The 14665-nt window shown below is 49.1% G+C and overlaps 2 protein-coding genes across 4 annotated transcripts in view; one reads left to right on the forward strand and one right to left on the reverse strand.

Annotated features, from left to right (window-relative positions):
- srd5a1 (steroid-5-alpha-reductase, alpha polypeptide 1 (3-oxo-5 alpha-steroid delta 4-dehydrogenase alpha 1)) overlaps positions 1-2108 on the reverse strand; it is a 6082-nt gene extending 3974 nt beyond the window's left edge. Inside the window, exons 1-3 of the mRNA XM_084156299.1 lie at positions 1668-2108; positions 1188-1354; positions 847-948 (exon numbers count right to left, since the gene is read on the reverse strand). Of these exons, the coding sequence (XP_084012425.1) occupies positions 847-948; positions 1188-1354; positions 1668-1978 (580 nt within the window). The 5' untranslated portion in view covers positions 1979-2108. The remainder of the gene's footprint in view (positions 1-846; positions 949-1187; positions 1355-1667) is intronic.
- LOC311113121 (RNA cytosine-C(5)-methyltransferase NSUN2-like) overlaps positions 1-13638 on the forward strand; it is a 22330-nt gene extending 8692 nt beyond the window's left edge. For 2 of the 3 annotated variants that reach the window (XM_084156272.1, XM_084156271.1), the window contains 18 exons: positions 3476-3633; positions 4154-4258; positions 4372-4477; positions 4760-4831; positions 4940-5024; positions 5402-5597; positions 6061-6135; positions 6218-6348; positions 6461-6534; positions 7387-7517; positions 7806-7902; positions 8069-8247; positions 8320-8412; positions 8579-8714; positions 10248-10328; positions 10964-11102; positions 11220-11259; positions 12740-13638. In XM_084156272.1, the coding sequence (XP_084012398.1) occupies positions 3578-3633; positions 4154-4258; positions 4372-4477; positions 4760-4831; positions 4940-5024; positions 5402-5597; positions 6061-6135; positions 6218-6348; positions 6461-6534; positions 7387-7517; positions 7806-7902; positions 8069-8247; positions 8320-8412; positions 8579-8714; positions 10248-10328; positions 10964-11102; positions 11220-11259; positions 12740-13064 (2121 nt within the window). In that variant the 5' untranslated portion in view covers positions 3476-3577 and the 3' untranslated portion in view covers positions 13065-13638. Of the gene's footprint in view, positions 1-2654; positions 2869-3475; positions 3634-4153; positions 4259-4371; positions 4478-4759; positions 4832-4939; positions 5025-5401; positions 5598-6060; positions 6136-6217; positions 6349-6460; positions 6535-7386; positions 7518-7805; positions 7903-8068; positions 8248-8319; positions 8413-8578; positions 8715-10247; positions 10329-10963; positions 11103-11219; positions 11260-12739 lie in introns of those variants that run through there. The other variant, XM_084156270.1, reaches the window with a different exon arrangement.
- The last annotated feature ends 1027 nt before the right edge of the window (positions 13639-14665 follow it).

Genomic DNA, 14665 nt, shown 5'->3' on the forward strand with positions numbered 1-14665 from the left:
GCTAGCACAGACACATTTTAATAGAATACTGGTTCCATCCTCTGAAAATAGGAAACTCTCTGTGTTAAGTAACACTTTGACCTCTACGTGAACATCAGTGTGCTACTATGGTTGTAGCTAGCACAGACACATTTTAATAGAATACTGGTTCCATCCTCTGAAAATAGGAAACTCTCTGTGTTAAGCAACACTTTGACCTCTACGTGAACATCAGTGTGCTACTATGGTTGTAGCTAGCACAGACACATTTTAATAGAATACTGGTTCCATCCTCTGAAAATAGGAAACTCTCTGTGTTAAGCAACACTTTGACCTCTACGTGAACATCAGTGTGCTACTATGGTTGTAGCTAGCACAGACACATTTTACACCCATTATTTACAATGTGTTCAGATAGCCGTGAGAGAACGGATGTGAAAATGTTACAGCACGCTGTCCAAAACGGTATATGGTCAGGGGAAGCCTGTCTCTCTCTCTGCTCTCCCCCCTCTCTCTCTCCCTCCCCGGTGCGGAGGCTGTGACTCACACATACACAGGAAAGAGCATGCAGCAACTCAGTGAGATCAGCCTCTGTGGGACTTAAACCAGTGACCCTGCAATTCCAGGGCAAATGCACAACATTCTGAGGCCATGAATGTGCAGACCTCTAGGCATGCACGGTCTGTAACTAAAGGAACAAGCAGTTTCTCCCTCCTCCCATCACTATACGCCTGCCATGCCAATGAGATACTCCACTGCATGTAGAAGAAGATTCAGGACCAGTGCTTTACAAGGAAACTTCCAGACAGTGGTTTTTGATTGGCCAGAACAGCAGAACCTGCAGGTAACAGGTAGAAGGTATCTTACCTGTTGGTGTCTTGTAGCCGGTCTCTCCGGGCTTCCGTAGGTTCCTCAGAATGTGGTCAGAGTGAACGTTCACCAACCAACCCACCAACCACAGCGCAGAGCCTGAAAATCAACCAATGGGGAAGCTGCTTTATAATGACAATGTGTATAAGACTACCAATGAGGTGAAAATGAGGAAATGTAAGGTATTTTTGGATAGCATGACGTGGCATAACTCTAGAACGATCAGGACCGATACATAAATAAATTAATAGAACATATTGAAATAGACAACTGTGTAATGTGTGGTTTATGCATTAATATAGACCTATGCTGTATGTCATGTCAGCCATGTCTCTTACCTGTGATGAAGCAGGGGCTTGTAACCCAATCAGCAGGGTACTCTGCATAGTGGCTCAGGTATCTGACCTGCATGTAGCTATTATAGATGCAGAACACAAAGGCCAGGGCGAATGATGCAAATGGTGTAGATTTCCCTCCACGAATTAAAAATGGATAGATGAGAGATCTAGAAGAAAAAATATAACCGATTAATAATAATTTCACCACCAGTTGTCTAGGATGCATGTGTCTCATGGCTGGGAATGCACTGCATTTCAGTTACAACGTTGGCACATAATTTAGGCATGTGTTATTATTACAATTGAGAATTAAATTGCATATGAGGTGGTACTCTGGGCAGAGCAAAATGTAGTTGGTGGTACAGTAACCAAAAAAGTTTGAGAACCACTGACCTAGAAGACATGACAGGTAGTGTTTGTCAAAGTAACACTGTACTTTACATGCATACAAAGTACTATCTACTAACCACTGGGTCTTACCTTTGCACATAGTGGCAGAAGTACATGACCAGCAGTAACTGATTGGGAAGATGAGTGGTTTTCGCAGCAGAAGTCCACAGCACAAGGCACAGTGGCACCAGAAAAGCAGGTAGCTCCTGAACGAACCAGGCGAATTTGACGTTGACGGGGAATCCATATCTGCTTGTTGCGTATCTGCCATATGGGACATTCTCAAAGAGTAAAGTTATGAAGGTACAAGCAGCCATGAAAATCATGAAGTATGCCAGGCAGTCCAAAACATACAACTCTTCTGTCTCGGAGGAGAAAAGCTTTGAAAGAATACTCTCCATCTTTACTAGATAAGCTGCAAATAGAGACAGAACTGTAAGAAATTTGTTTTTAATTCAAAACAATGTAACTACATGAATGTATCCAAGGCAATAATGAACACATATGTCACTTGCACAAGTATGCTACTGCGATCAACTCACTGGTCTGCCCAGTTCCATCGTCCAATCATAAGGACAGATAAAGGAGCCTGAATCCTAATAAACCAATTGAGTCGCTTAGTTTTGCATAGTCATTATCCAGCCAATAGAACATGGATACAATGTTATTCAACTATAAGGTGTGTTCAGGAGAAACCACCACATTGTGGTAAAAATATAAAATTACAGTAATTTTAGATTAATTCCATAACATATTTATGCAAACTGCCGTTTAAAAAACAAAAACAAATGATATATCCCTTGCCCCTTGTTTCCTTAACTGGCGAGGAATAAGCCATGGACTCTATCGTTGATCAGACATTGTTTGGAGGAAGGGGTATCAGTGCACAAAAAAATATGCTTTGGCGACATCAAGCATTTTCCACATATAATTTGTCACTGTCTGACTACCTCCAAAACGAAAACACATTTGAGTGTGTTTTAGGTTTTTGTTGGCCAAAATGTTTCACTGACATTTTCTATTTCTCAGGCTAATACATGGCCACCCATAAACCGGGGTCCTGTCTCACATGTGTGCGACAGAGGCAGAAACAGTACACGAGTGCAGTGCCATTTGCGTTTCCAAAAAATCACGCTGTTAGTAAAATATATTTAGCTACATCAGAACGTTGCTTCGCAGGTTCATATTCAGAGTGGTGTGTGTTTCCAAAATGGGGAAGAGAAGTCGACAGAGAAAGAAGGAGCATCAAAATAATAGCAAGCCTGGTGGAAGGGATAACAGGGACAATGCTGTAAGTTTTGATAGCTCGTCATAGCTATCCGGCTAACTTTAGCGTACTGTAGCTAACTTGGCTAGGTAGCCTCAAATTACTGTATGCCGAGTCAAAGAAGGATTTCATTTATCCCCAGCAACTTTGATTTGATTACTACTGCACAACTCATTGCTTATCATGACTTGTTGACATAACGATGTGTAGCTAGCTAGCTATTTTATCTTGGTCCCGTGTAGCTCAGTTGGTAGAGCATGGCACTTGCAACGCCAGGGTTGTGGGTTCGATTCCCACGGGGGGCCAGTATGGGGGAAAAAATGTATGCACTCACTAACTGTAAGTCGCTCTAGATAAGAGCGTCTGTTAAATGACTTAAATGTAAAAATGTTTGTGCTGTCTTGCCAACTCCTATGATCATTGGCATGTCAAGGAGTTGGCTATACAGTAAAAGCAGATTTGGGACCAGGTTATAGCTATTGTACTATGATGGTGAACTCTATCAAGATCTATCCATCTGAGGCTGCAATTCAGAAAACCGATATCCTCTTCACACTTCCCTTTACCCCCTCATCTGCTCTCCTCCTTTCGCCTCTCTCCATCCCTTTCCTTCCCTGTCTCTGACCTGTAGGGCTGGGGTGCAGGCTACACTGACATCGTCAAGGAGAACAAGCTGTTCGAGGCATACTACCAGGAGCTGGGCCTGGTGCCTGAGGGGGAGTTTGACCAGTTCATGGAGGCTATGAGAGAACCGCTGCCCGCCACCATCCGCATAACTGGATACAAGAGGTACAGAAGGGAAGCAACTAAGCTAGACCTCTGCCAAGAGCTCAGGGGTGTATTCACTAGGAAGCAAATTAAACCAAACAGGGAGGGATCTATTTGTCAAATAGAAAGTATTGTTTTTTGCCAGATGTTTTCTGTTGAGAAACGTTTTGTTAGTGTGCACTAATAAATACATCCATGACTCTGGATACATCCATGACTCTGGATCCTCTATGGCACAGATGGAAGTGGTATTTCTTGCCCTGTAGGTGAGCTGACAAACTGTTAATTGGAATTTACCATTGTAGATGTTTTGTAAAGGGATGATAGTTTATACACCCCCACTCTTGTTTTAGCCTGGACCCCGATCTGTTTGTGTTCATGATCATTTGACATGACAATCACCATAGACACAGGTCTAGGACCAGGCTACTCTTGCTCTACATCAGGATTCATACATATTAAGATTGCTTTCCAAAACACCACTCTATTAAACCTCTTAAGTGTATAAAAAATGAATGTTCATTGGGTTGTCCCCCTGTAGCCATGCCAAGGAGATCCTCCACTGTCTGAAGAACAAGTACTTCAAGGAGATCCAGGAGGTAGAGATCGACGGGCAGAAGATAGAGGCTCCTCAGCCTCTGAGCTGGTACAAACGCACGCACGCACGCACACACTCACCCACACACACACACATGTACACACATACATACACTTACAGCTGATGACCCTTTGTGTGTGTGTGTGTGTGTGTGTGTGTAGGTACCCAGATGAGCTAGCGTGGCACACCAACATGAGCAGGAAGATCCTGAGGAAGTCTCCTCTCCTGGAGAAGTTCCATCAGTTCCTGGTCAGCGAGACCGAGTCGGTGAGGAAGACCATTCTTGAGTGTTATTTTGGGCTGTTTTTCCATATAATCTCTTTAGCTCCTTAATCCAGGACTAGGCTTAACCTGTGTCTGGGAAACCAGCCCTAATGTCCATCACGTTAAAGCAACTAAACTAGACAATAGGTGAGCTGCTGGTTGAGTCGACTTGGTTTCTTACATAGAATTAAAAATTAGAAAGTAATTTAATAGGATCTCAATGGTTTCTTAGCTGTATGTGCCTTATGTACTGTGGTGTTTCTTTCTCTACCTTGGTCTCTACAGGGTAACATCAGCAGACAGGAGGCTGTAAGTATGATCCCTCCTCTGCTGATGAAGATTGAGTCCCACCACAAGGTAAACAACACACTGGACGCCTCTCTGGCCAAGACCTGCTCCCATTTCTGTCCCTAGGTCCTAAACCTGGGAACACCGTAGTGTAACAGTGTGTATTTCTGTGGGTAGATTCTGGACATGTGTGCTGCTCCTGGATCCAAGACGGCCCAGTTGATTGAGATGCTCCATTCTGATATGGACGTACCCTTCCCAGGTAACGCGCACACACACACAAACAAACCTGATGCATTGGAGTATCTGAACTGTTGCTCAATGGAAAAGGCGGTAAGTTGCTGACTGTAGCTTTTCTGTTTTTCTCTCACTTTGTGAAAACGAACAATACACTAGGCAGGTAGCCTAGCAGTTAAGAGCATTGGGACAGTAACCAAAACATTGCTGGTTGGAATCACCGAGCAGACTAGGAGAAAAATCAGTTGATGTGTCCTTGAGCAAGGCACTTAACCCTAATTGCTCCTGTAAGTCGCTCTGGATAAGAGTGTCCGCTAAATGACTAAAATGTAATTTTTTTTAACTAAACATTGTAATCCTGAACATCCTTATCTCCCCCTATCTCTTTCTCTCCCTCTTCAGAGGGCTTTGTGATAGCCAACGACGTGGACAACAAGCGTTGCTACCTGCTGGTGCACCAGGCTAAGAGACTGAACAGCCCCTGTATCATGGTGGTAAACCAAGATGCCTCCTGCATCCCCAGACTACAGATAGACACGGAGGACGGACAGAAGGACACACTGTTCTACGACCGCATCCTCTGTGACGTCCCCTGCAGGTAAAGAGTTAACCTGGTTACCTACTTAGCTGAGAGAAGGAAGGAAATAGATTGAGAGAAGTAGGGGAGAAAGAAAGGCGGGGGGGAGACTGTCAAAACTAGACATGTATTTCTAGACAGTAAGATATATGGAGAGATATCAACCTCATGGTTCTACCCTGTCTTATGATTGGCTCTTCTGTCTGATCTATGATTGGTTGATGCACTGGGCAGGCTACTGCTTGTTTGTTTTTAGTAGGGGAACCAAGTGTGTCCACAAGAATGAGACTGGGGAGGGAGGGAGGGAGAGATCTCCTGTAACCACATTGTTGGATTGTCTGTCTGGTAATGCTGATGTGTAGTTAGATGATCCATGGAAGTGGACAAACCCCTATTTCTGCTGGGTTTTTCTCTTTAAAAAAAAAAAGTGTGTTCCTATTTTCGTCATTCCCTAAAAAGTGAGGTATTCTGTGTGTTTCTCCAGTGGCGATGGCACCATGAGGAAGAACATTGACGTGTGGAAGAAATGGACCACCAGTAACAGCCTGCATCTCCATGGGTGAGGAGAAAAAGAGAGAGTGGGTGCGTGTGTGCCTGTATATGTGTGTGTGTGTGCTAACCTATGTGTGTGTTGTCCCCAGTCTCCAGATCCGTATAGCAGTGCGTGGTGTGGAGCAGCTAGCTGTAGGAGGGAGGATGGTCTACTCTACCTGTTCACTCAACCCTATAGAGGACGAAGCTGTCATAGCAACGCTACTGGAGAAGAGTGAAGGTAACGCATGCACACACACACACAGACTCACAGACTCACACACACACATACAGAGTCACACACACACACACTGGTGATAACTTCCTCTGTCTCTCCCTTTGTCTCTCTCCAGGTGCATTAGAGTTAGCAGATGCGTCAGCTGATCTCCCAGGGTTAAAATGGATGCCTGGAGTCACCAAATGGAAGGTATATAACTGCTGGAACACATCAAATCAAATCAAATTTTATTGGTCACATGCGCCGAATACAACAGGTCCAGACATTACAGTGAAATGCTTACTTACAGCCCTTAACCAACAGTGCATTTATTTTTTACAAAAAAAGTACAAATAAAACAACAACAAAAAAAGTGTTGAGGAAAAAAAAGAGCAGAAGTAAAATAAAATAACAGTAGGGAGGCTATATATACAAGGGGGTACCGGTGCAGAGTCAATGTGCGGGGGCACCGGCTAGTTGAGGTAGTTGAAGTAATATGTACATGTGGGTAGAGTTAAAGTGACTATGCATAAATAATTAACAGAGTAGCAGCAGCGTAAAAAGGATGGGGTGGGGGGGCAGTGCAAATAGTCCGGGTAGCCATGATTAGCTGTTCAGGAGTCTTATGGCTTGGGGGTAGAAGCTGTTGAGAAGTCTTTTGGACCTAGACTTGGCACTCCGGTACCGCTTGCCGTGCGGTAGCAGAGAGAACAGTCTATGACTAGGGTGGCTGGAGTCTTTGACAATTTTGAGGGCCTTCCTCTGACACCGCCTGGTAAAGAGGTCCTGGATGGCAGGAAGCTTGGCCCCAGTGATGTACTGGGCCGTACGCACTACCCTCTGTAGTGCCTTGCGGAGGTACTTGATATGCATGAGTCTAGCCACTACAATATTCATGATATTCCACCACCATGTCAGATTATTGACTACAGATTGAGAGCCATTTATAACTGAGTCTTTTGCGCTCTCCCATCTCCTCCTCCTCTCCATCCACAACTACCTCTCACACACACACATAATCTCTTATCTATCTATCTCTTTCTTTCTTTCTTTCATCTCTAGTTGATGACTAAGGAGGGTCAGTGGTATAAGGACTGGTCCGAGGTGCCAGCCAACCGCCACACGCAGATCAGACCCACCATGTTCCCTCCCACAGACACAGAGAAACTAGCCAATATGAAGTTGGAGAGATGGTACACTCACCTGCATACACACCTGCACACACACACAGGCCCCACTTTATTTGGTTAGAATATGCCTAAAATGTCAGTCTTGACAATCATGTACATTTATTTGCTACACCTGTGCATATTCACCTTTACATAGAGCTGCATACATGCATACTTGATCCTAATGAGATTAATAATAAAGCTAGACAGACTTATCAAAACCCTGTGAAGTGTTGCTGGTTTGTGTTGATTTCATTTCTACCAGCAGAGGGTGCTGTTGGGTCTAATTTCTCTTTGGTTGTGTTTGTTCAGTATGAGGATCCTGCCCCATCACCAGAACACTGGTGGCTTCTTTGTAGCTGTCCTGGTCAAGAACGCCCCCATGCCCTGGAACAGAAGATTCCCCAAGGTACACATGCACGGGGGCATACTCGCGGAAAAGCCCACCTCATACACGCACACTCCATACACCTTTGTTTTCTGGTTAACACATCTGAAGGAATGCAAACCATCCGGTAGCTCATATACCAGAGAGAAGTTCCCGTTAAAGTGAACTATGATCTGTCTTTCTCCAGTTGAGGAAGGAGCAGTTGTTCAGCTCCATGCCCCAGCCAGAGGACTCTCCAGTGGGCACCCCTCTTCCTGAGACACCCCTGGAGGATGGAGAGAGAGAGGGAGGAGGGAAGGAGGCAGGAGAGGACTCGCCCAAAGAGCCAGAGGCAGACGATCAGACCAAGGAACCCAACATGTGTGGGTAAGTCGGGAGAGAGAGGGAGAGAGAGAGAGTGTCTGTCTTGGTGTATTCTGACTCTGTTCTGTGTTCCAGCCCTCCTCCCAATAAAAAGATGAAGAGGCATGGTTTTAAAGAAGACCCCTTTGTCTTCCTCACTGAAGACGACCCCGTCTTCCCCCCGATAGAGTGAGTGTGTTTGGTCTCTGTTGGATTGTGTCGCCTATGTAAGCAGCTGCTTGATATCATCATTATCTGTATGGAGGGGACAATGTTTTGACCAAGCATAGATTGTATTACTTTTACATGTTTCGATTGATCCCTGGTTATTGATCTAACATTGTGTGTTTTGCAGGTCCTTCTATGACCTGTCTCCAGACTTCCCTAAGATAAACGTTCTGACCAGAACCCATGAGGGCAAGAAGAGACACCTGTACATGGTCTCCAAGGAGCTACGCAACGTCATGCTCAACAACAGTGAACGCATGAAGGTAGGGAGGTGTGTGTGTGTGAGACACCTGTATGGTCTCTAAGGAACAAAGCGGCGCCCTGCCGAACAACAACTGTGTGTGTGTCACTGCCAGCCCATCAAGTGGAGTCTAGCTAACAGATGGGACCCTTTTCATCCCAAATCCCTCTAGTACACTAAGCTCCTGCACAGGTGGCCGTGTGTGTGTCTAGTGAGGTGTGTGCGCATCCAAGCAGACAGAGAACCCCTCCCTCCCGCTATTCCGCTCCTTTACTCCCCCGCTCTCCTTTGCTTCCCCCCCGCTCCTTGTCTCTCTCCCCCCCCCGCTCCTTGTCTCTCCCCCCCCCGCTCCTTGTCTCTCTCCCCCCTCGCTCCTTGTCTCTCTCCCCCCTCGCTCCTTGTCTCTCTCCCCCCTCGCTCCTTGTCTCTCTCCTGTCTCTCTCCCCCCTCGCTCCTTGTCTCTCTCCCCCCTCGCTCCTTGTCTCTCTCCCCCCTCGCTCCTTGTCTCTCTCCTGTCTCTCTCCCCCCTCGCTCCTTGTCTCTCTCCTGTCTCTCTTCCCCCTCGCTCCTTGTCTCTCTCCTGTCTCTCTCCCCCCTCGCTCCTTGTCTCTCTCCTGTCTCTCTCCCCCCTCGCTCCTTGTCTCTCTCCCCCCCGCTCCTTGTCTCTCTCCCCCCTCGCTCCTTGTCTCTCTCCCCCCTCGCTCCTTGTCTCTCTCCCCCCTCGCTCCTTGTCTCTCTCCCCCCTCGCTCCTTGTCTCTCTCCCCCCTCGCTCCTTGTCTCTCTCCCCCCTCGCTCCTTGTCTCTCTCCTGTCTCTCTCCCCCCTCGCTCCTTGTCTCTCTCCCCCCTCGCTCCTTGTCTCTCTCCTGTCTCTCTCCCCCCTCGCTCCTTGTCTCTCTCCCCCCCGCTCCTTGTCTCTCTCCCCCCTCGCTCCTTGTCTCTCTCCCCCCTCGCTCCTTGTCTCTCTCCCCCCTCGCTCCTTGTCTCTCTCCCCCCTCGCTCCTTGTCTCTCTCCCCCCTCGCTCCTTGTCTCTCTCCCCCCTCGCTCCTTGTCTCTCTCCCCCCTCGCTCCTTGTCTCTCTCCCCCCTCGCTCCTTGTCTCTCTCCCCCCTCGCTCCTTGTCTCTCTCCCCCCTCTCTTTCTATATATCTCCCCCTCCTTTCTGATGTTGTGATGTTTAGACCTGACCCAGGTTCAGATCATCCTCCAGGTAAGCAGTAGTAGCAAACAGGCTGAGTCTCCATCACCAGACTGTCCCCAGAACTGCACACATACTGACATACATGCAGCATACTAAACAGGGTTCTGTCTCAATGATGGGAGAAACTACATATTTTCTTAGAAGCAATGGTTTATTTGAAATGGCCATCTCCTAAATGGAGCAATATGACCTAATAAACAAATATTTGCATAACTTAAGAAATATAGAAACTGGCTCCAACACTATTATTGAAAACAACAATAAAAATGTTGAAATGAGAAGCAATTGTAAATATGTTGCTGAAACAGATGTCATTCTCAAGTGTAATGATTTCATTATTTTTTGTGTTTTGCAGGTGATCAACACAGGGGTGAAGGTGTGGTCTCGTAACAGCGACGGGGAGGAGTTTGGCTGTGCCTTCAGACTAGCCCAGGAGGTAGGTACACGCGCACGCACGCACACACACTCATTCCTCGCTCTCCCCCCTCTCCTCTCCTCACCCCCCTCCCCTCTCCTCTCCTCATCCTCTCCTCTCCTCATCCTCTCCTCATCCCCCCCTCCTCTCCTCATCCCCCCCTCCTCTCCTCATCCCCCCCTCCTCTCCTCATCCCCCCCTCCTCTCCTCATCCTCCTCTCCTCATCCCCCCCTCCTCTCCTCATCCTCCTCTCCTCATCCCCCCCTCCTCTCCTCATCCCTCCCTCCTCTCCTCATCCCCCCCTCCTCTCCTCATCCCCCCCTCCTCTCCTCATCCCCCCCTCCTCTCCTCATCCCTCCCCCCTCTCCTCATCCTCCTCTCCTCATCCCCCCCTCCTCTCCTCATCCCCCCCTCCTCTCCTCATCCCCCCTCTCCTCATCCCCCCTCTCCTCATCCTCCTCTCCTCACCCCCCCCTCCTCTCCTCATCCCCCCCTCCTCTCCTCACCCCCTCTCCTCTCCTCATCCCCCTCTCCTCTCCTCATCCCCCCCTCCTCTCCTCATCCCCCCCTCCTCTCCTCATCCCCCCCTCCTCTCCTCACCCCCCCTCCTCTCCTCATCCCCCTCTCATATTCTCATCCCCCTCTCCTCCTCCAGGGTATCTATACTCTGTTTCCCTACATCCGCTCCAGGATGATCACAGTGAGTGTTGAGGACATCAAGATTCTACTTACTCAGGAGAACCCATACCTCAGCAAACTGGAGGAGGACGCTCACCAACAGGCCAAGAAGATAGGTGTGTGTTCTCAACTGGAAAGCCATGATCTGTGTCTAATGCCATGTTGGGTGTTGGCCCATTCATGTCTGTATTACTAGTAAGTGCTTCATGTTTTTCTCCTGTGTGTTTCCACAGGAATGGGCAGCATTGTGTTAAAGTACCGGCCTGACAAAAGGTAAGTGTCCATTTTGTTTGCCTGTCTGTGTGTATGTTATATTAACTGTTATCAGAGAATTCACCCTGATCACCCTCTCACTCTCTCCCCCACGCCCTCTCCCTCTATCCCCCCCCCCCTCTCTCTCCCTCACGTCCTCTCCCTCTATCCCCCCCCCTCTCTCTCCCTCACGTCCTCTCCCTCTATCCCCCCCTCTCTCCCTCACGTCCTCTCCCTCTACCCCCCCCCCTCTCTCCCTCTATCCCCCCTCTCTCCCTCACGTCCTCTCCCTCTATCCCCCCCCTCTCTCTCCCTCACATCCTCTCCCTCTATCCCCCCCTCTCTCCCTCACCGTCCTCTCCCTCACCGTCCTCTCCCTTATCCCCCCTCTCCCTCACCGTCCTCTCCCTCTATCCCCCATCTCTCCCTCACCGTCCTCTCCCTCTATCCCCCATCTCTCCCTCACCGTCCTCTCCCTCTATCCCCCCCTCTCTCCCTCACCGTCCTCTCCCTCTATCCCCCCCTCTCTCCCTCACCGTCCTCTCCCTCTATTCCCCATCTCTCCCTCACCGTCCTCTCCCTCTATCCCCCATCTCTCCCTCACCGTCCTCTCCCTCTATCCCCCCTCTCCCTCACCGTCCTCTCCCTCTATCCCCCATCTCTCCCTCACCGTCCTCTCCCTCACCGTCCTCTCCCTTATCCCTCCTCTCCCTCTATCCCCCATCTCTCCCCCACCGTCCTCTCCCTCTATCCCCCATCTCTCCCTCACTGTCCTCTCCCTCTATCCCCCCCTCTCTCCCTTACCGTCCTCTCCCTTATCCCCCCTCTCCCTCACCGTCCTCTCCCTCACCGTCCTCTCCCTCTATCCCCCCATCTCTCCCTTACCGTCCTCTCCCTCTATCCCCCCCTCTCCCTCACCGTCCTCTCCCTCTATCCCCCATCTCTCCCTCACTGTCCTCTCCCTCTATCCCCATCTCTCCCTCACTGTCCTCTCCCTCTATCCCCCATCTCTCCCTCACCGTCCTCTCCCTCTATCCCCCATCTCTCCCTCACCGTCCTCTCCCTCTATCCCCATCACTCCCTCACTGTCCTCTCCCTCACCGTCCTCTCCCTCTATCCCCCCCTCTCCCTCATGTCCTCTCCCTCTATCCCCCCCCTCTCCCTCATGTCCTCTCCCTCTATCCCCCCCTCCCTCACCACTGTCCTCTCCCTCTATCCCCCCCTCCCTCACCACTGTCCCCTCCTTTTTCCCTCACCACTGTCCCCTCCTTTCTCCCTCACCACTGTCCCCTCCTTTCTCCCTCACCACTGTCCCCTCCTTTCTCCCTCACCACTGTCCCCTCCTTTCTCCCTCACCACTGTCCCCTCCTTTCTCCCTCACCACCGTCCTCTCCCTCTATCCCCCCCTCTCCCTCACCGTCCTCTCTCCTCTCTCCGTCACTGTCCCCCTCTATCCCCCCCATCTCTCCCTCTATCCCCCCCTGTCCCCCTCTCTCCTCAGTAACCCTGATGGTCCTCAGTGTCCTATAGAGCTGTGTGGCTGGAGAGGCAAGACCTCCATCAGAGCCTTCGTGCCCCGCAACGAGAGGTTCCACTACCTCCGCATGCTGGGGGTCGAGGTATTCAGAGACAAACAGGGGCAGGGACCCAGGGAGGGAGAGAAGGAGGTGAAAGAGGGAGAGGAGGATATGGAGGGGGAGACAGAGAATGGGAACAAAGATGGCAGCATAAAACAGGAGTTGAAAGAGGAAAATCGAGGTGACGAGCACCTGAAAGGAGAGGAGAGGGAGAAAGAGGGAGGAGGGGAGATTTTGACCAGCACCTGAGAGAGGAGTAGAAAGAAATGTGTATCTCAATAGTCTTAACAAGTTTTCCTCTCCTTGTCTCCGCTTTGGCTGCACTGATGTTAATGAAAGTACATTCCTGGAGGTCATCCACCATATTGCTGTCACCATCTATGTTTTTGCAGATGTAGGAGAGGAGTTGAGAAGCCACTTTAGACTATTGCATGAAGGAGGGAGGGAAAGAGAGAAAGGAGGAGGGAGGAAGAGGTGCTGTATGAGGTTGAGCAATGCTGACCAAACGTGAGAGAAGAGGGGTGTTGGGTAGCTCAGTATAATTTAGAAACCACTGCCAATAGCAGATTGACCATCCATCCTAGACAGAGCATGTGGACTCTTCCATGCTCCCCCAAACTTGGTGTGCTTCAGGGGTCGATGCATGAGTGACTTTGATTTTCTATTGCTGATTTTATTTGAACAAAACTCCACTGGCAAAACATGGAGAGAGAATGTAGTTTTTTCTTATTGTGCATGTTTGAAGGTTTATCTCAATGGCCATTTCATTTTCTGTCATTGTAAGTAAGAAGAAATATGGAATTGATTAAAAGTATTAAATTCATATATAGTCTCTGTTGAAGTGCATTGAAATCTCAACCCAAACTCTACTTTACACACACGCTCAAACTCACATCCACATGTAACAGCCTGTAGGTGGTTGCTATGATGACTTGACTGCGTCATATCACACAGCATCAGCTGTACATCTCCTGTTTATAACCGATCTCTGCTGCCATGATGACAGGAGTCATGACGACCGTGCAGCCCCCTCACCTCTCACTGGAGCTGGAAGAGGGAGAACAGAGAAATAATACTTGTCCTTCTCATCCCTTTCCATCCGTCTCTTCCCCTCTTCTTTCATCCTGTCTCTGGAACTAATGGAAACATAAGGAAGAGGGAACATTATATAATGGACAGAGGGAGATGTGCTAGAGCACGTGTCAAACTCATTCCATGGAGGGCTGAGTGTCTGCGGGTTTTTGCTCCTCCCTTGTACTTGATTGATTAATTAAGGTCCCTGATTAGTAAGGAACTCCCCTCACCTGGTTGTCAAGGCTTTAACTGAAAGGAAAAACAAAAAAACAGCAGACACCAGGCCCTCAATGGAATGAGTTTGACACCCCTGTGCTAGAGGGAGACTGAAAAGGTGGAGGAGGAGGAAGAGGGATGTGTGCTTGGAGGAAGAGGGATGTGTGCTTGGAGGAAGAGGGATGTGTGCTTGGGGGAAGAGGGATGTGTGCTTGGAGGAGAGGGATGTGGGCTTGGAGGAAGAGGGATGTGTGCTTGGAGGAGAGGGATGTGGGCTTGGAGGAGAGGGATGTGGGCTTGGAGGAAGAGGGTTGTGTGCTTGGAGGAGAGGGATGTGGGCTTGGAGGAAGAGGGATGTGTGCTTGGAGGAGAGGGATGTGTGCTTGGAGGAGAGGGATGTGTGCTTGGAGGAGAGGGATGTGGGCTTGGAGGAAGAGGGATGTGTGCTTGGAGGAAGAGGGATGTGTGCTTGGAGGAGAGGGATGTGGGCTTGGAGGAAGAGGGATGTGGGCTTGGAGGAAGAGGGATGTGGGCTTGGAGGAGAGGGATGTGGGCTTGGA

This window comes from Coregonus lavaretus (genome assembly GCF_964263955.1).
Source record: "Coregonus lavaretus genome assembly, chromosome: 3".
Classification (NCBI taxonomy): domain Eukaryota; kingdom Metazoa; phylum Chordata; class Actinopteri; order Salmoniformes; family Salmonidae; genus Coregonus; species Coregonus lavaretus.